Source organism: Mastacembelus armatus, chromosome 23, assembly GCF_900324485.2.
Source record: "Mastacembelus armatus chromosome 23, fMasArm1.2, whole genome shotgun sequence".
Lineage (NCBI taxonomy): Eukaryota > Metazoa > Chordata > Actinopteri > Synbranchiformes > Mastacembelidae > Mastacembelus > Mastacembelus armatus.
In genome coordinates, this window is record NC_046655.1 from 3,999,702 (window position 1) to 4,020,724 (window position 21,023).

Below are 21,023 nucleotides of genomic sequence, written 5' to 3' on the forward strand. Positions count from 1 at the left end.
CAATACATCCATCCATCATCTATACCCACTTATTCCTAATGAGGGTCACAGCCTGGAGCCTATCCCAGCTCTCTCTGGGTGAAAGGCAGGGGTCCACCCTGGACAGGTCACCAGTCCATTGAAATGAAATTATTCATGTTCATAGTTTATAATTTTAATTTAACTAAGTTCAGTCTTTAAATAAAACACATTTACATTCATTTCTAGATGTTTGAGCTTTTTCTTACTTTTTGTCAATGGACTTCAAACCTACAATTTCAAACCTTTATCCCTTTCCCCACTTTAAAACACTTTTTGTTTTATTTTATTTGACTACAAGAAGTCTCATAACTTTTGCCCCATTATGACATAGAAAGTCAAGCTCTTGGCCTTTAATAAGTGGATATTAGGATTTTAAGGTGTAACTGGCCTTGTGGAGGTGTTGAGAAAATAAAATATTAAAAGTAAACTGTTCTTTATATGTTCATGGACACAGAGCAGAATCTCAATGGTCAGAGGTAGAGGAACAACAACAAACCTGGACTTGTCCTGCAGGTCAATCAGCTGTCATTCCTCCAAGGACATGACTAAATGGATGTTTGGGCTCCAACACCAGGGAGTGCCACAACATCAACGTTTATTCAGAATAAATTGGTAGAATAAATTCCACTACTCTCCAATGGATACCAGCAGTGAATACTAACTACTAACAGCTGTTACTATGTACTGTACCATATGAATCATTGAATGCTGTTTAAATTACATGTAATTTGATAGGGCTGTGTCAATGCTTTGGTAGTTTAAATTAAGTGAATTTAAGTAAATTTGTTATTGTTGCATCAGCAAATATTAATATTTTTAACAGTATTATTCTCCATTGACTGATGGTGACAGTTTTAAAGCCAGATTTAGCTGGTCTTTTGTAGACCTTACTATCAGAATCAGAAGAGTTACATTCTACTGAGGTAATGCAGGCTTTAGTGTAGCAGTGCTCAGGTGCCTGAGGTTTACAGGGCGATTTGAACTGCAAAAGCAAAGAAACAAGTGAATTTGAGCCCAGAGCCCATTTAGTATTATTATTATTGGAAATTTATTTATTTATTTAATCATTTTTTGCTGCAACAGAAACAAGCTGTAAACATAGCACTCATATAACCCTCATATTTATAAATATATATATATATATTCGGAGTCAAGGCAAATATTCTGTGATCAACACAGCTGATGTCTGGACTTCAAGACTGTTTGACTTCTTCTGCATATACCACTTGTTAAACCAGAATGTCCTGAGGCTGGATTTGTTTAGAGACACCTGAAGGAACTGACGAGAGTAAAAACATTAAATAAAGGGTACTCTAAGACATTTTATAGTTGCCGAGTAAACAGTAAAGGTATGATTATTAGTAATTACTTCTTCATTGTACATTTTATTGCCCTTTTCGAGTACTGTTGCTTGCCCCACATCTAGCTGTCCCTCTGGGGGCATATGTGGGATAAAATGACATCAATCATATTTTTAATAATGGGAGGTTGTGGGTGGAGGCTGTGTGGCAGGTGGTGGGCCAGGCCCATTTCCCAGGCATCCAGCAGATGAACATTCAGTCCTTTGAAAATGGCTCTGAGCACCTTGTCACACTGCAGTGAGAACCAGTCACTGTTGGTCAGTGTCTCATAAAGTGTCAGAGCTTTGAGGTTTGCAGTCCGGATGATGACCAGCGTGTCTGGAGCCCTGTCCAGCAGCCGCACCACTGCCTTGCGGATGCTCTGCAGCCTCCGGATGTAGACCTCAATGGGGAAAGTGCTGAAGTGAGACCAGATACCAAGAACTACGACGGTGTTGCTGCCTCCAATTACACTATCTAATTCATTGGCAATGTAACGCAGCTCGCTGATTGGAACACTGCCAAAACGGATAGGAGGACCGTGGCAGCGGTAGGTCACCAAGATGTTGTTTGCATAGTCCAAGGCCATGAAAGGTCCAACCTGCCTCAGGCTGTGCAGGTTAAACTCCTTGAGATCTAAAAGTATAACAATAGAAACAGATTAAGGTTCAGTGTCGATAAAATCAAACCATTGGGAAGAAATCCCTACGAGTCAGCTACCTGGGAGTGCTGTGGTGAAGTGTTCAAAAAACTGCCTGATGGTGGAGTCTCCATACAGGTGGACCATCTTGCCTTTCAGACACTGATTGATGTCAGAGACGGTGTTAAACTGATGAACTGTGGTGCCTCTAAGTGCTCTCCACCCACCCTGGTAGTAATAGCCAGCGGGTCCAGAATTCACATTGTTGTTCTTCATCTCTGGTTGATCTAAGAGGAAGATAAAGGACAGAATAGTAAAGCAATTCTGAAAACATCTTAGGACTCGTTATTATTCACCACTGACTACCAGCTGCTGCCACCTGCATGCACCTTTAGCCAGTGGTGTAGGAAGTACTGAGATCTTTTACTTAAAGGTGCAGTCATGGTGCATCACGGCAGTCACCATGAAAGTAGACCTTATGTAGATTGAAAAGGCTCATTCCGAGATTAAGAAAATGCAGTGACTGGTATTTTCTGGTGACCTGTCCAGGGTGGACCCCTGGCTTCCACCCAAAGAGAGCTGGGATAGGCTCCAGCAGATCCCTGTGACCCTGGTTAAGGACTAAGTGGGTATAGATAATGGATGGATGGATGGATGGATCATATTTATTGATGCATTATTGAGTTCATCACTTTAATATAGCAGCAGTTAAATATGGAGCTAATGTCAACTGCCACAGGCCTAAATGTTTGTAATTTGTAATTTGAGGTACTTGAGAAACTGCTGGTAGCTTGTGATTTTCCTACTGAGCATCAATAATGTTTTATGATTATACTGTATTTTGTTTTATATGTCTGATTCCAAAATGTAATGGGTAACTTAGGCTATAAAAATAATGCAGTGGAGTAAACATACACTATTTTCCTCTGATATGTAGTAAAGTGACAGAAAATGGAAATACTCAATTAAAGTAGAATCACCTCAGATTTGTACTTAACTGCAGTACTTACAGTACTTAAATGTATTTAATTACTTTCCACCACAGAGCATCCGACTCTGTTGTGTATTGCATTCTTGTGTTGAGAGCTACATTGAGGCCTCTTTGTGAAGAGTACTAGAAAGACAGCGTGTTTCGTAGACGTTCATTTTCTGCCTGCAGCAACTTGAGTTTTGAACTACTGTTATGCATTAACAGTAAAGAAGATGAGTTCAGGCCTTACCTGTTTTATTTGGGAACACAGTGACACTGGCAGAGCCTGAAGGCTGAATGTAAACTTTCATGTTGACATCACTGAAGAAAAGCACACATAATAAAATATCTGCCTCACACAGCACATAATTAACACAAAAAACAAAAGAGAAAGGACAGCTTAAACATGCAAATAAGGAAAATTAGAAACTGGAATGGGAAGCTGCTTGAAAGCTTATTCAACAATACACAAAACCTGTAAAAATCTATTTTGTGGGTTTAAACAGCATCAAATAATATTTTCATGTAAACGGTGGGTCTATGCACAATGTGAAAGTTGTCGATTGTAGTGACATAACTACAGAGAATTTCCAGAACTATCAGCTATAAAAAACATTTTAGCACTCTTCCACCCCCTGTTTTAGTTTTACATCTTTCAACTTTACAGTTTTACTTCAGTCTCATCAACATGTTTTCAGCAAAGAAAGTTCTGATTAACCTTTTGGACACTGCCTTCTACTAAACTGCTGAGAGACAAAGTTAGAAACTAGCTGTTGAACATAGAGCAACAGGGAATTTAGGAGCTAAAGTAGATATGGACCTATGACGTAGAAGGTGTTACATTTACAGCTTGTTGCACTGCCCCAAAATGACAAAAACAATATCTACATACAGTGTCTGTACTAAAGCAAAATGTTACCCCTGGGTTACACTTAGATAATTCACATAATATGTCGGCCCACTCACCTTTGAAAGAGCTTTGTCTCACTGGTCTTGATGTTTTGCTTAAAACCTCCGTAGTTGTGGTTGATCCTGGTATCACAGCTCAGCTTCTCTGGCTTGTAGCAGAACCAAGGGTTGCCTGTATGGAGGTCAGTGTAGTTGCACAGCGGCTGCTGGGTTGGCTTCAGACATACATTACAGGTGGTGGTCTCAGAGACAGAGCCTGAGCGGAAGAGGCTCTTGAAGTAAATCCTGTCTGGCTGCTCGATGCTCAGCCTGCGCAGCACCGTCACAGCCTCGCTAGGGTGAATCAGCATCACCTGATTGGATACAGAGTGAGAGTTTCAGTAGCTGACTTCTGTTATAGGGAGCTCTCTGCCTGCATTCTCAGAGTCTATAGAAACTTAAGTAACAATAGGAGATACAATACAGAGCAGTGATCTTAAATAGTCTGTGTCCTCTTTCATTGTGTTTCGTGAAATGTTTTTGTGCTTTGTTACTTAGGGCCACCATAGATTTTACTGTCTTTAACATGTCCTTTTGTGCCTTGAAACTTATTGTCCATGTCTCTGCATTATGTTCTTCATTCTTATCACTGTAAACTGTTCATGTGTTTTGCTGGAAGGGAAAGCAAGCATAAACAGTAAACATTGCACATCTTACCTAGTATGCAATCAATATGTAAACTACAAATGACAAATCACAATAAACAGAAGAGTTTGTGGCATCACCTCAACCTTTGCGCTTCCTTCCCAGAGTAAAGAAAACACAGCAGAATAGCTGCCATTGAGATGATCCACCACCTGCCCAGCCACACCTGCACCAAGCGTTGCATTGTGCAGCCGGGCGACTATGACATCACCTCCAGACTTCTTTGGCCGCCCCTGGAAGTCAGATACATTGATCATGACCTCCAACTGATCTCCTACATGCCACTCTCTGCCTCCTCTCCTTGGGAGAATAGTGAAGGTGCTGTGAGCAGGATCACTGGTCTGCTCCAGAGAGATGGGATCTGGCAAAGAGGGAGTGTCAGGCCACGCAAGGGAGTCAAGTAAGAGATGTTCCTCCAGAGCCTCCTCAGGGGACAGTGGTTGGAAGTTGCAGAAGTCGTGATGCATGTAAGGAGTAGTGGAAACCCTCATAAAGATGTTGGTGTTGTTGACTTTTTTCTGAAACTGAGAGATAGTGATAAAAATGCATTAAAAAAATCTATAAAAAGAATTACTAAATCAAACCAAAAAAACTTAAGAGATGCAGAGGAGGAGGAAGAGTTCAGGACTGTTTTCTTGCTGTATAGCACAAAACATTGATCACTGATAGTTTGACAAGAAAGAGGCAGATTTTTATGATTGCAAGAAACCCTGATTTTTGATGCATACACAATGTGTTTGTGTGCTAAGTCTACAAAGCATCGGGTAGATTAATGTTTTCCCACTTTACCCCAACTACACTGATGAGGAGAAGCCAAGTCTAAGCCATTATCCCTCACTGATTACAGCTCACAGTAAAATAAGCAAAGGTTGAGGCAAGCAGATGAGTACTGTCAGCCAGTACTTTGGTATGTGTATGCATTCATTCCTTCTATAGCGTGTGTGCAGGATAATAGGTGGGTCTTGCATAAATCATCCACTGTGCGACATAACATAAAGCTTATCATCTTGTAGCTGTGCAGAATTTTAGAATTTAGTAGGTATAGTTTATAGTCAAAACTGGGCCTGATAATGAGAAGCCCTGCATCTAATGCTAGACAAAGCATAAATGATCTCACTTTCCAATCTAAAAAACCCTGCCTATTCTCACAATGCGCACAAAAACACATGAAACTGGACTTTGCGAAAGTATTATGGATGGATGAAATGAGGGTGACTTTAAATCAGGGGTGCTCAACCGATGTTCCTCGAGGGCCCCTGTACTGCTTGTTTTCCAAATACAAATACAAAATACAGCATGGTGACTTGGTAGTTAGCAGTGTTGCCTCACAGCAAGAAGGTTCCTAGTTAGAAACCCAGCAGCGGCCTTTCGGGGTGGAGTTCGCTAAATTGCCCATAGGAGTGAATGTGAGTGTGTGAGGTTGTGTGTATGTCAAATTATCAAATTAAAAAAGAAGCAGCATAGTACACTGTACACTGCCAATATATAAACAAGAATAAAACTGAACTGCTGTGCTCAAAAAGGAATACTTAATGGATCAAAACTTTGTTATTAAAAATTCACTGTACCCAATAATTCTGCACACCCTATAAATGTCACCGGCACCTTCTGCATTCACGCAGCCCCATGTCAGCGCACTTCAAGCCATCATTCTAGGAGAGCCATTGCAGCTCTGATGAGTGGCCAATCCTCTATTGTTTGATTACTGCTCAAGGTCAACTCAGTTTCAGCTAATTTTAGTTGGTCATGTTGAGCCATGACGAAGACATTAAGAGTGGTTAACTCATTCTAACCATGTTCATGCAATAAACATGGTTAGAATGAGCAACTCTGCATCTGAAAACAATAGTTTGAAATCTAATATTTAACATTTCAAACAATTCTACTTAAAGCTCACCTCCAGGATGTCCATATTATATACCATAAAAATGAAGACAAATGTAGCCAGGAAGAAAAAGATGATTCCATACTTTGGGAAGTAACTACTGGCCTCCCTTAGTTTACACACTCTAAGCATTATCATCATCTCTGGCTGTAGCACAACACTGTGAAGAAAAGGAAAAAAAATAATTAAAAAAACTGACAGAACTTCTTATGGTAAATATTATTATTTGACAATCATGTTGACATATCTGACCTAAACCAAATCAACCAACCAGGAACACACCAAAAAACCATTTAACTCGATGAGGCCTTCCTACATGATCCTATTAAAGAGAGACTGTGTGAGTGTAGAGAGTGTGGAGATTAGATGCATTGCATATTTGAAAAGTCAGTCTGTTGTTTTGCTGCCATCCTGAATGACATGGACACTGTGCAGGTAAAGTACTTCACCTACACCGCCCAAGGCAGAAACAAAACAAAGATTATATTTGTCTGATTTTGTCTGATATTTATCTGACAAAGCTAGGCCCTAATTCAAATTATGGATGGTATGTGGATGTTCACAACCCACGACCTTTTTGCTGTGAGACAACAGTGCTAACCACTCAGCCACCATGCTGCCCTGGAGCAACGTACTCTCTATGGAAATTTTATGGAAATCATGGAGTAGCAACCAATTTTCTTTGGATTACTCTCTTTACTTTGCCAATTATATTTTGAAGGAAATGTGATCACTGCCTGGATTATATTTCAATGAAAAATGTTTTCTGCTGGACAATTAAATGTGTTCACGTTAAAAATTTTAAAAAGGACAAAACTAATGCTAAGGGCAATTTTGTTTGACGTAGATGGGAAATCGGTAAAAGCAGGCCCACTTGTTTGAGGCTACATACCAAGAATGACAAACATGTTTCACCTTTTGTTCGCTGTCTGAAATATGATAGCTGATTGTCCTGTGATAATCTATAGGCAGCATTCCTATTTAACGCTAAATTCCTACTGAATAAAATCATTTAAAACACCACTTACAAAAGTACAGAAGTATTCATAACCAGCAAAATGTACTTAAAGCAAAGAGAAATGCACTCATTATCTTGCTTGTATTTTACTGTATGTTACATATTTGGATGATTTTATCTTTCAACTGTTGGTCTTCAGGGGGATCAAGAAAATGTCAACACACATGTGGCATTATTTAAAAAGCATTAACTCTAAATTGCCAAGACATTGAACATCCCATGAGGTAAATGAATTTATAATTTCCTTGAAAGACTTTAATAGCTCATCATTAATAATACTTGTTATTGTTTTAATTAGTGTTGCAGGAAATCTGTCTACTTTGTATTTATATTTCATTCAGGTCTGTCTTGTCAAACAAATCTTGGTCTTAATTATATTTCCTAATTAAATAAAACTAAAAACTGAAACTAAACCATATTACAAAATCTTCATCAACAACTAGCAACTATATTTAGTAAATATAATCGAATACAAAGATACAATATTTTTCACTGAAATGTAGTGGAGCAGAAATATAAAATAAAATAAATTGGAAATACCTAGAATACATAGATAAAAGTAAACATGTATCAGGCAAGAAGTAGTTTTTTGGATGTTTATAAATTAAAACATATGAGCCTACTGTGGTTGTTTTACACAGCACGAGTTATAAAGTGGAGTTGAAGTTTTACTTCTGTTTGGTTTCATAGTAGAATTGTAACAAGTGGTCAAAGGGTCACTTAAATGTGTTGGGCTAAAGAATGCATGGTATGGGGTTTTAGTGTTTTAGATGCCTGTAAATAACTGCCAACATTTGTGTAGTGCCATTAAATGCCTGCAGTTAGATAACAGCTGTGAAAACCTTTGGGGTCTTTTGATGCTGAGTCCACCCCTTTGCTTATTTCTGAAATTGTAGGGGAGCAGCAGAGAACGCTACAGAGGTCTTCTGTTCGTGCGGACGAATTAAAACTGAGATGATTCATCACACTTGTGTTTGTTTTTGAGAATTAGCAACTCTCACAACTTAAAGAAATTTATTTATTTATTTATTTGGATCAGTGTTGCAATTAAATGAGCAGCTCTCTCCAAACCTTCCCTATAGCCACAGGGAAAAAGAACACCTGTAGGTCAGGTCATCTCTATGGAAGGTTTATAATGCTTTTACCTAGAACTAAATATAGTCTGCTTTGTTACACTTTTCATACATGCATCTATTATCAATAATTGTTTTGATTTTTGTCTTTTCTATGACACATTAAAATTAAAATTCTGCTGAATACCCAGAGTTGTTAAGCTTTGATGCTAATGAACCTCTTATCAAACCATTTTGCACTCCTAATGGTTTTTAGTTAGGGCTGGCTTCAGGTAACCCTGAACCATCCCTTAATTATGCTGCTATAGGCCTAGACTGCCATAGGCCCATCAGTGCACTGAGCTCTCCTCCCCTAACCCTACCCTCCCTTCCCTACCCTAACCCTCCCCTCCCCTCCCCCCTCACATGTATATTCCACCACTGAATGTCACTAACCTTGTGCTCTCTCTCTCTCTCTCTCTCCCTCCCTCTCTCTCTCTCTCTCTCTCTCTGTACCTTCTGCAGGTGTCCCTGGTCCTGGAGCTGTATATTGCTGATGTGCAGTTACTGGCCCCACCAACCTGCAGTGTCTATTTGTTGTTTATTGTTGCTGTTCTTTTCTCTCTCCTCTATCCACTCACCCCAACCGGTCGAGGCAGATGGCCGCCCAAACTGAGCCTGGTTCTGCTGGAGGTTTTTTCTTCCGTTAAAGTTTTGCATGTTTTGCATGCACAAAGCACAGTGTAAGGTAAGCTCACTGTTGCACTGCTAAAGGTCACAGAATTTGACAGGTCCACCAGCATGGCATACCTTTTCTCAAAAATGCCTAATGTTGGATGAATCTACACAAAGGACCTGTTCACATTTTGTCCAGTAAAGTTGCTTTGTTGCAGTGGCGGATCTATAAATTTTTACAAAGGGTGGCAAAAGATTTTTTAGGGTGGCATAAGAAGTTGGTATATTTGGGTCCTTGTGCACAGTAAAAATACAGTCCTACTTTATAAATAAATGGAACAATTTGAAGATTCACAAATATATTTTTACAGTCTAATTATTCTTATATTAATAAGCTCTTTCCAGACATTCTTAATTTTAAACAAAAGAAACAAAACCAGTGTAGGGGATGATCTAGGGTTGGATGGGGCAACTGGGGGTCAAACCCTACAATAAAATGAAGGAAGTTTATCTTCTCTTATTCTATTTTATTTGATCTTATCTCATTTTGTCTTATCTTATCTTAGGTGGGAGGGCAGCATCCACAAATGACAGGTGTGAGGTAAAGTCTGAGATGATTCAAAGGTAAATACACTAAAGCAGACATGTTTGATTACCGGGGAGCAGATTGGACCTTGCTCAGCAGAGTCTGGGGCTACACTCTGCTTGTAAATGTAGAACAGTACAAAGGATCTCTGCAGTAGCTGAGTTATTGCCCGACAGATCTGGGCTATTTCCCTTGAGCCAAAGGGCCTTCCTCAACTAAAGTGTTTTCTACCGCAAAGGTTTGCTATAATTTGCCTCAAATTTACACCTGGTAACCTTTTCATTGCAGTCAGTAGTAAACTTAATTGATGTGCATCATCTTCCTGCAGATGTCTAAGGACTTAAGCCCAAGTCTCTGCCCTTTTGTATATAGAATGTCTGTGTTCAGTGACCAGTCCAACTTATTGTCCAGGCTCATGCCTTGATATTTGTAGGCTGGCACCACTTGAATGTCTGCACCACAGATGTTGACTGGATGAGGAGAGGGCTTAGACCTTCGGGAACCTTTGGTTTTAGAGGTGTTTAGTTTGTGGCAGTTTAGTTTTTGTGACTCCAGTCATTGAAGGAGTTCATCAGGGCCCTGTACTCCTCTTCCTGTCCGTTCCTGATACATGCAACAATCACAGTATCATCAGAATACTTCTGAATGTGGCAGCACTCTGAATTGTACGTGAAGTCTGCTGCGTACAGTGTGTACAGGAATGGAGCCAAAACAGTCAAGTGTGAGAGCAACTGGCCTGTAGTGGTTTTTGTTTAGCTGGACACTTTACTTTAGGTACTAGAACAATATAAGATGTTTTCCACAGAGCTGGGACTCAGGTTGAAGAGGCTCACAGTCCTTAATCAGCCTTGGACATACACCATCTGGGCCAGTTGCCTTCCCACACAGTGGGCTCTATGATCGCACAGTCTTTGCAATTGCAGCGTCACTCCTGTAACTGTGACAGATAATGGAGCATCAGGTGAGGGAGGAGGTGTAGCTGTACACAGGTGGAGGACGAGACATTAAGGAACGGTGAGAGGGTGTGGCTGGACAAGATGGGGCATTTGCTGCAGTGTCAAACCTGTTAAACTTGTTGAGTTCATTGGCTCTGTGAACATCAGCCACTGGTTCCTGGTCTTTTTACAGCCAGTGAAATTGTTAATTCCCATCCACAGCTGTCTGATGTTGCTGTGCTGTAGATTTTTCTCTATTTTGTTTTGGTAGTCCTCCTTATCATGCTCTAATCTCCTCGTCAGCTCATGCTTGAGACTTTCTTTGTCTCCATCTTTCTGGTTTCTTTTGTGATCTCTCCTGTGACATATCACTTATGAGACCACACACACCCACATTAAACACTCATACTCAACATGAACACACACCCGGAGAGCAGTTGGGGCTCCGGTGCCTTTCTCAAGGGTCTCACCTCAGTCATGGCACTGAAGGTGGACAGGGCACTGGCTATTCACTCTGTGCCACCACAATTCCTGCCGAACCTTAGACTCGAACCTGCAATTTTCAGGCTACAAGTCCGACTCACTAGGCATTAGGCCAAGACTAACGTGTGAAAACTCACCAAAAATTGCCCAGAAATCAGAATCGCGTGAAAATTTTCTATTTTATAGGTTTCATAAACGACCTCAAATGAATGGCTCTTGAGGTCATTGAGTTCGCCGTTTTTAGCTCAACTCGATTGAACGAACTCCTCCTTGGGCGTTTCACCAAATGAGCTCATTCTTGGTCAGCCTAATCTAAACAAGAGGGACAGCTTAAGTTATCCAAATTTCGGAATTAATTTTTACGATTTTGCTTTGAGGGAAAGTTGGTATGTTGATAGATCTACATTGGTAAAAGGATGCTGAGGTTAGAGCTGCCAGGAAGGAGGCCTAGAGGAAGACCAAAGAGGAGGTTCATGGAGAGCCAAACATTTAGTCTGTCAGAACTGTACCAAATTTGGCAGAAAATTCCTATAGGGCATCCTGATCAAAATGCTCTATTTTCCACGCTGTTGCGGTTCGCTCGAGTCGAGTTCAGCGCCTCTTGCGACTATATAATTTGTCTTGAAATTTTCAGAGCCTTTAAAATGAGTTTGTCTCCTTTAAAAAGCCATCTGCCTCTGTGGTGGTGGAGGCTGGAGGTTTTTTCATCAGTAAAAAATCTTTTCCTACTCAATACCGTATATACTTTTTATTAATACTGGCACAGGAACTTGACACTGCGACCTCACTACCCACGTGAAACAGCCACGCCTGCAGCTGTGCGTAAAGACTGCAACATCACGCGCGACAAGATCAGAGAGGCTGAGGTGATGGAGCGGAGTGTAGCCTGTGCTGGGAGCGGGTGTGGATAAGCAGAGCTCGGTTAAGTGTACAGAGGGAGGAGTTAGGGATGCTCGAGGTATCGGACAAGTTAGCTGTTGTGTCACACACCGAAACCATGCGTAAAAAGTGTGACCGCCGGTGAGGAGGATGCTGGAGTATGAGGCAGGAGCAGACATGCGACTGGTCCGTCAGATAAACACAGGTATGAAGATCCAGCCCGGGGGCGAGCACATTGGCTCCTGCAAGGTCGGAGAAAATCAGGAGAACCAGGTCATCTGTTTGCAGTGTCAGGACGAGATAGTACGGGTTTGTCCGGGAAGTCCGCGCAGCCCGCGACGTGCCGTAGCGACGCGTCTTTCCTCCGGATCCGCAGGTAAAGAAAAACGCACCATATGGGAACAGAAAAAAGGAGAACACTCGCTTATGAATACTTGCTTCATCTACTTCATCATTATTTCATGCTGAAGTAAGGGCTGAAATTAGATTTTGAGGCTTTAAGTGACAGATTGGTACAACAAAATGTAAGGATTAGTGGATTAGTGGATTTAAGTGTGTAAAACAGTGGAATCTTAGTTGGGAAGTTCTGTGTAGAGTCTACACCAATTTAATACGAACAGGAAACATAGTCTCTATACTTACATTTCTAATATAACATTACAATTAGGCCAAAAGATCATCTATGGAGACATTAATGCTGTCACAATATATGGCTTCTTTACACACACAATAAAAGAATAGTGTACACCCGCCCATGAAGCTGTTATACAGACACTTAAGATGCTTTTACTACTGGATGTTACTTTTAAGAAATGCTAGTATCATTGCTCTCAGTGTGAGTGAAGTGAATATGTACACAGTTTAAATACTGTTAAACATAAAGTTAAGCTAATGATAAATGATGGATGTCATTGGAGGCTGCATAGAGCCTGATATGGTTTCCATGTGCTGACATCCTATAGCTTTGGTAATAAATGATACCTGCAGCTTTATCTCCAAACATGTAAGAAAATGCGAGTGTTTGAGCTGTAAAGGCTCTCTGTGGGTGATGAATGCCCGTGCTGTGCTGCAGGAGAAGACTTCAGCTCTTAGTGAGATAATTCTGAAACAGTTCCTGGCTGCAGTGCCAGAGCAGATCTTTTCTTCTGCTGAGACACCGATTATTTAACCTCCTCCTTCCTTATAGGCTCCAAGCGAGGCACTTAGTTTAGTTATTTTAATAATTCACAGTGAAACCGCGAAGATAGCAAGCAGTGCTATCAAGGGTTAATGCTCTATACAGTAGCCACTCAGTTTGCAGGTAATTAGACATACTTTCACAATTTGATTTGCTTTTAATCAGATAAACAGCTTGTTAGTCATCTGATAAAAAGGTCTGAAGGTGAACTCATAATTAGATCTGGTTGTGTTGTCTTAATGTTAGAAGAATTACATGCAAAGTTGCATGTCATGAGTTAAACCACTTTTTAAATGTGGTTGAATTGTGCCATACTGACCTATGTTATATTGTGGTCCTTTAATTAAAGGCTTTGGTTTTGTAAAGGCAGCACTTCAGACTAGAAAGTCTACAGCCATTAATGCTGTCAGGGTCAGTGAAGGGTTTTCTTCCTGTAAGACTTCCAGGATTATGGCTCATTCTCTTAACAGCGTAGTGTTATGAATTTCATTCAGTGTTCTACCACAGTGGATGATTTTATTCTCTCTCTATATAAACTGGTAGACAAGAGCAATAAAGTTGCCAGACTCGTGAATTTGATTCCCTTAGCTCTGCCAAGGTCAATTTTTTTTCTTCCCAGTGTAGCTGAGTGTGGGGAGCAGGGCACTAACATTGCAGGATTAGGTATTTCATTCCTGTAACGCTGCAGGGTCATGGCTTTTCTCGAGCTCTCAGGAACAGTACCAGTGGGCTTGCTGCACACATTTGGAACTAATACAAGTCTAGAACATCAATTACAAAATCAGTTGCTGGGAATTGAAATGATAGTTAACTGTGCTTAAAAAATTGCTTTTGGTGCACTGTGAGTTGCTTTGGATAAAAGTCTCAACTTGATGCCATACATTGTGTGATATCTCTATTCCTGCTGTAGACCGTGAGCCCAGCAGTAGCAGCTACAATGCCTCTTCAGGAACCTTCTACAGCTGTGTCAGTCAGATCACCATTGGTAAGTGCTTTGTTCCAGATGTTCCATTACAGAAAAAAAATGCTTTGCATGTGTTAGACAGTATTCTTCTGCACCCAGTTCGTTAACATCAAGGCTCTACAAAATGATATTATTGATTATATTATTTATTTATTTATTAGTTGTTAGTTAAAATGAAATATTTGTAAAAGTGGACTTGTATATTCTGTAGATTGCACTCCACTCCCCACTCCGTGTGTGTGAACAAGAGCAGGGAACCAGACAGTCTGGAATACCTGGTCAGTCAGCTGAGTTGTTTAGCTTTCCAAACCAAAGACCCCTGGTAGTGGCTTTCTCGCTTAAGTACACATCACTAGCAAACACATTTATGTAACATCACTGGCCTTTGTACAATGATCTGCACACAGGAAACACCAGTAACATATTTGTCGAACCAGTGAGCAGTGGAAGATGGGCCATTAAATTCATACAGGATTAGCAAAATATTTCTAAAATGGACAAATGTCTGGTGCAGCCTGTAGTAGCGCTACAATGTTTTCATGTCATGCTGTTCCACTGCAAAACTGTTTGTGGTGATTATGTGCCAAGACATAACAAGTTCTCCTGCCATAACACACCTGAATCATGATCGAACTGCTGGCTTGCGTGCTGAGTAATATTTTGGGTAATGTAGCCGCAAGGTTTTGACAACTGTGAGTCCAGCAGTCTTCTAAGAGTCTGAAATGATTCTCACAATTTTAGTAAGAACTTCTTGATTTGGTTTGCCATAACATCAGAGTTGGGGTGTTAGGGGTAACTTACACTGTGCAGTAATGTGCCCATTAACATTAGGAGTGTGTCACTACTGGTACTGTGGTATGTATAAGAAAAATGACCATGTAAATTATCATGTATATCTGTGTATATCTAGTCTAAGTGTCAGTAACAGTAAGCTTTCTGACAGCAGGCCAGGTGAACTAAAATGGGTTTTCATAAGCAGTAAACAAATTAAAGTTTTCCTCCCCGACATGTTTTTGCTCGTAGGTTAGAGTTGTTGACAGTAAATAGTGTATTGCTTATTAAGCTGTTCATCACAAAACTGCAACCTACTACCATTTGTAAAATTCAGACCTTGGATTTGATGAATATCAGTCGTACCTGGTTAGTGGGCGAGGACAGTGAAGAGTCTGGGTTCAAATCGGGCTGTGTGGCTTTTTTCCGTGTTCCTCTCTCTTCTCTGTGTTAAAAAAAGAAAGAAACTGTCTAATGAAGTGCTGAGGTAGACCTTTGAGCCATTGAGACACACTCGGCAGGTTTGACAAAGGGACTGATCTATTGCCCTGCATACTGCCTGTGATTTAAAAGCCCTGGCTTTTGTTTGAAAGGAAAATACCAGTCAGCATCACCGTGTGTTTGTTCAAGTTTTAAGTGGTTATAATCTCCCAGTAATTCCACCTTTTTTCTTTGTTCTAAAATTTTACTGCAGTTATTCATACAGGGCTAATCGTTACCCTGTGGCTAGAATTCAGTGAAGGATGACATGAAAAACAGGTAGGGCTGCAGCAACTAATCAATATTATTGATCAAATTCGATTATTTCTCAGGTCTAATGACACAGCAACTTGTGCATCTCACTGAGCAGACAGACTTTCTGGTTTATCTGATGTTGGTCCTCACTGACTCTAAGACATGTACATGAAACCCATGTCACATACAGTGACCTCCACAATTATTGGCACCCCTCATTAAGATGTGGTAAAATTGGTCGTTATTGGGTCTTTCAGCAGGATAATGACCCAAAACATGTGGCAAAATCTACTAAAAAATGGTTCAGCAGACACAAAAACAAGCTCCTCCAATGACCATCTCAGTCCCCAGACCTCAACCCGATTGAAAACCTATGAGGTGAACTGAAAAAGAGAGTGCATAAGAGAGGACCCCGGACCTTGGATGATCTGGAAAGATTGTGCAAAGAGGAATGGTTAAAGATCCCTCTCTCTGTATTCTCCAACCTTGTGAGATGTTAGAGGAGATTAAGTGCTGTCTTGTTGGCAAAAGGGCGTTGTATGTATTAAGATCAAGAGTATTAAAACCAAGGGTGCCGATAATTGTGGCACACATGATTTCATATAAAGTCAATAATTGTGGAGGGCACTGTATAACCTCTGCATTTTTAGGCTTCCCATTTCCTCTGGTGCATTTAGTTTTTTTAGCTGCTGTGTCTGCCAAACTGATGTTTCTCTGTTCACAAACTCCAGAGAGTGTCATGAGAATCACATCCAGATACCGGAGTCGTCATTTTAACACATGCAGCCACAGTGAGAGACACAGCGAAGCTCACACAAGGGGCGGACTGAAACACTGATTCAGGCCAGGGATTTGAGTCCATCCCAGGCCACTTTGTAAATGTGAGCAATACTGTGAATGCACAGGTGGATGGTTGCTATGTAGTAACAGCAAGAGAAACAGCAAACAGTTTACACTACAACATGCATTTCTCCAAAGTCTTGTGAACCAATGTTCTGTATGTGTTTTATGGTCTTATTTCAGTGACTTAAAAATTATATTTTTTCACTACCCATGCATAAACACTGTTTTCTCAAAAACACAATGATTTATAAACTTGCTGCTCACATATTATTGTAGCCCAGTGTGATTACAGTGTTATCAGACTTTAGCCATTAATATGTTTAAAAGCAGCTGACAAAAGCACAAATCTCAAGGCATGTCAAAACTTGTCCAGGGCCCCAAAACACCCTCAGACCCCAGAGGGTTAAAATAGTTGTTTGTTGCATCCCTAAAACAGGTGTAACGTCAAATCACTCACTGACCAGTGTTCTACGATTAAAGAACTGACATTTCAAATGTAGGTCTTCTTTGTCTGCAATTTTATTACATATTTGACATCAGAGATGAAGCATTTCCAAGGAGCTATGAACATACATATTCTATATTAACCCTTGAAATGATCAAATTTTGGTGGGGGGGGGGGCACTATGACTAAAACTTCATACGTCTTTAGTCTTACAAGGAAAGTTCTTTCTCTTCCTGCTAACATTTATCTAAACCAAGGTCACATTTCAGGTTTTGCACCAGTAAACAGGTTGCACAAGATAACCATATGGGATCCATTTTTTCCCATAAGACTTTTCACTATACACAGTATTTACAGAAAGCAGGTCACACACTTCTCCTGTTTTGGGCCAATTATGCAGCAATTTCTCCTTCAGGCTCAATCTGTGGGTTCACAGTGTCACATGGTCACAATAGACTGCAGGAGAATGTGGAATAAAGAGCCCTGTAAAATCTCCATGTAAAAACAAGTAACTTATTCAAAGTAAAACATTCAGAATAAAATGTGTTATTTTGAAATGTTGAGACAACCCCACTGTTTTGCATTTTCCATCTCTATCTCACACATAGCTCATACTACAATATAGTAAGCCTTATATTTTCTTGTACTGTTGCTACTCTATTGCTGCAACTTCTGCACCCACAGCACTGACTCTCTCAAACATATTCCGTGTTCAAACACACTCAGCCCTAGAAACACAGAGGGACCATTAAAGCAAATGTTTCCCCATCACACCATCCTTCCATCCACCTAAACGACTTCAGCCTGTTATTTCTCCATGATTACTGTGTACAACACACTGTCATCGCACAGTTGAGCATGTGGCCCAGATATCTGCACCTGCTTTTGTTTTGCAACCTCTGAAGGTGTCAGTAAGGGCTGGTGCTACATATCTGGGCCACATTCTCCTCAGAGAGCTACGCAGGCACTTTTTTCTGATGACAGTGAGATAGATATTGCTTAGAACACACTACCTCTGCATGGTGTGCTTTGGAGGGCATTTAGATACCCACCAGGTGTATGTTATCACCTCTGCCCCTCCTGCCAATTGAGATGACTTTAAAGGAATATTGAGAAATGTTGTGTCAGTGAGTTTCTTAATGTTTAAAAAGCAAAATCCAACAGTCAGGTAATGGTTGTTTTAAATTATTTTAGTCTGTACGTAGCTGGAGGATGTTTCTGCACAAAATACAATTTTTTAAGGTCCACAATGACTCTTTGATGATGTCAAATTCGTAAAATCTATATTTTTTGCTGGGTTGCGTTCTTATTTTACCAGGCATGAGGTAACCACACCCACATAGTTTTGGTGAAGCAGAGAGTTTTTTCGTTTTAAACTAAACAAAGTCAATAACAATTAAGAATTCTTTTCTCAAACTGTAATCTTCATTATTCTTTATGTAGTCATGAAAATGTTGGGTTGCCAAGCTGAATGTTTTCTAGTCTTGTACCTTGTTTAAAGTTAAGCTACTATGATTTTTAGCCTGAAAAAGCCCTAAAAATCAAAGAGCATTGTTAAGTCAAAATGATGCTTTTACATGCTGCTACTGCAAACATAATGCCATTCAGACACATGTGTATGGGTTTTTCCTTTTGCTTGTATAGTTTTGACCAAGTGACCACAAATATCCACTCACAGCATGGGGTCAACTTAGACACACAGAAGAGCACGTACATAAGTAATTAGGGTTATTACAATGCTGTTTCTCTTGCTGTTTCCTCAAAATATACCAGACACTGACATTGCCTGTGCCAGTGTAATCAGATAGAGCTTCAGTCCTGTTAAACTGCCAGTACAGGATTTAATCAGTGTTACTGATCAGACACACAGGATCTTAAAAAGACACAGTATACCTGTTTATTTTTTTCTGTCATTAGTCAGTTGTTCAATTAGGTCTACTATATTCTCAAACAAAGTCTCTTAAATGCACATCAAACAGAGGCTTAACATTATTCATCATACAGTACCTGCATGAAGCAACTGGCATTTATTCGTTTGGTGTTTATAGGCGTTAAAGAGCTCTAACCCACAAACCACTGTAACATGCAATCATAATGGTGTTTTACATATTCAGTCAAAGAAAATCAGCAGGACAAAACAGTATCCTGTTCTGTATGTGAGCAAAATTAGACCTGTGAATTTTAATTTCATTTCACACAGTCCAAAAAGGCTAGCCTGTTCACTTTGGTGTCATATCTGCAACTCCAGCTAGCTCCAACAGGCACCGCTGGCTATGCAGCAACAGGCTATGCAGAAGAAACAGGAAGAGATTGCTGTTCTCCCTGTCTCCTCCTTACAACTGACGGACACTCATTTCATCAGCTGCCCAAAACAAACAAATAAAAGAAAAAAACAACAACAAAGATCCCCTAAATTGATCTATAACTACACCAACGCTATGGCTATGAGCCCTGGTAATGACAAGGCCAATCTCGAATTTTAAAGAAAGCCTGCAAAACTGCAACGGCCCAACGCATTTTAAAGGGTTAGGTGGCGTTAAATCCCTCAAGCCACACATAAGTCCAGACAAACAAACAAACATGGAGAGGACACGTGAAGGAGACAGGTGTTTGGGTGTGGCAGTCAGGAGTGAACAATGAGGAAAACGGGGGAAGGGTAGAATCAGAGGAAAAATCTGGAGACTTTAATTGGGACTGAATCCACAGAAAGAAGGTAGCACAAAGACTGGAAATTGAAAGGGCAGTACAGTACAAATGTTTTGGGCACTAAAAATACACAGGGGGTGTTTTCAGTATTTACATAAATCGTTTTTCATTTACCAGTTAACTTCATAGAAAGTGCAGTAAAGGGAATCAAACCTAAATCTCTACCTAAAAGTATTTGCAGCACTTCCCTTACCTCTTAAACCAGTAGCAGTTCTCAGGTTTGACCTGAACACGGGCTGTGTTTCTATCTATTCATGTGATCCCAGACTGACTCCACACTGATTCTTTGGGGGTTGGACCACCTGTTACAGGACTCCTGGTTCTTCTTTCCTCTGAAAATAGTTCATTAACTCCCATGAGTTCTGTATGGGCTTGTTGTCCTGAACAACGAACCTGGGATCAATCAGACACCAGGTAGTGTTGTGTGAGGCTTCTTGAATTCAGTTTTTTCAATTCAATAATATTCAGTTTTATTTGTATAGCACCACATCGCAATACAAATCATCTCAAGGCACTTTACAAAAAACAAAAAAAAAACCCAACAAATCCCTTATGAGCAGCACTTGGTGACAGTGGAGAGGAAAAACTCCCTTTAACAGAAGAAAAAACCTCCAGCAGAACCAGGCTCAGTTTGGGCGGCCATCTGCCTCGACCGGTTGGGGTGAGTGGATAGAGGAGAGAGAAAAGAACAGCAACAATAAACAACAAATAGACACTGCAGGTTGGTGGGACCAGTAACTGCACATCAGCGATAAACAGCTCCAGGACCAGGGAAACCTGCAGAAGGTACAGAGAGAACAGAGAGAGAGAGAGAGAGAGAGCACAAACTAGGGGAGAGAGAGAGAGCACAAGGTTAGTGACATTCAATGGTGGAATATACATGTGAGGGGGGAGGAGAGGACGAGAGGGGAGGGTTAGGGTAGGGGAGCTCAGAGCACCGATGGTCCTCGGGCAGTCTAGGCCTATAGCAGCATAACTAAGGGATGGTTCAGGGGTACTTGGGCCAACCCTAACTATGAGCTTTGTCAAAAAGGAAGGTTTTAAGTCTAGCCTTAAACGTACAGAGAGAAGGAGAGAGAAGTCTGCTGAGGAGAAATTGAAGGCTGGAGGTGAGCCGAGCTGGATCACCAGTCTGCAGGACCTAATGGAAAGACAGAGGGGAAAGTGCTCAATACTCCTTTCCTGTCAACCATGGCTAAAACAGAACATTAAGATGCTGTTTGACTGGTCATCTAATCAATTCTGCACCTGGAAACATTTAGTCATGACTCAAATTCATATAAAATTTAAAGAGCGGTACCTTGT

General features: G+C 40.6%; 2 protein-coding genes across 2 annotated transcripts in view; one reads left to right on the forward strand and one right to left on the reverse strand.

Moving 5' to 3' along the window:
* Positions 1–1,443: 1,443 nt before the first annotated feature.
* LOC113142171 (NXPE family member 3-like) lies at positions 1,444–6,488 on the reverse strand. The gene is made up of 6 exons (XM_026327032.1): positions 6,462–6,488; positions 4,645–5,082; positions 3,938–4,233; positions 3,239–3,292; positions 2,082–2,335; positions 1,444–1,997 (listed from the first exon to the last, which is right to left on the reverse strand). Exons 1-6 carry the CDS (start codon positions 6,486–6,488, stop codon positions 1,444–1,446), a joined length of 1,623 nt encoding a protein of 540 aa, XP_026182817.1.
* Positions 6,489–11,921: 5,433 nt separating this feature from the next.
* Positions 11,922–21,023, forward strand: part of LOC113142338 (anoctamin-4) — a 30,535-nt gene continuing 21,433 nt past the window's right edge. The window contains exons 1-2 of the mRNA XM_026327338.1: positions 11,922–12,453; positions 14,165–14,239. Of these exons, the coding sequence (XP_026183123.1) occupies positions 12,228–12,453; positions 14,165–14,239 (301 nt within the window). The 5' untranslated portion in view covers positions 11,922–12,227. The remainder of the gene's footprint in view (positions 12,454–14,164; positions 14,240–21,023) is intronic.

Bases quoted from the DNA above. Each gene is read 5' to 3' on its own strand.
- LOC113142171 (XM_026327032.1), bottom strand. From the start codon at position 6,488: ATGGTATATAATATGGACATCCTGGAG. The intron at 4,234-4,644 runs GTGATGCCACAA...GTATCCAATCAG, and splicing joins AAGGAAGCGCAAAGGTTGAG to GTGATGCTGATTCACCCTAG. The intron at 2,336-3,238 runs GTTCCCAAATAA...ACGAGTCCTAAG, and splicing joins GGCTCTGCCAGTGTCACTGT to ATGTTTTCAGAATTGCTTTA.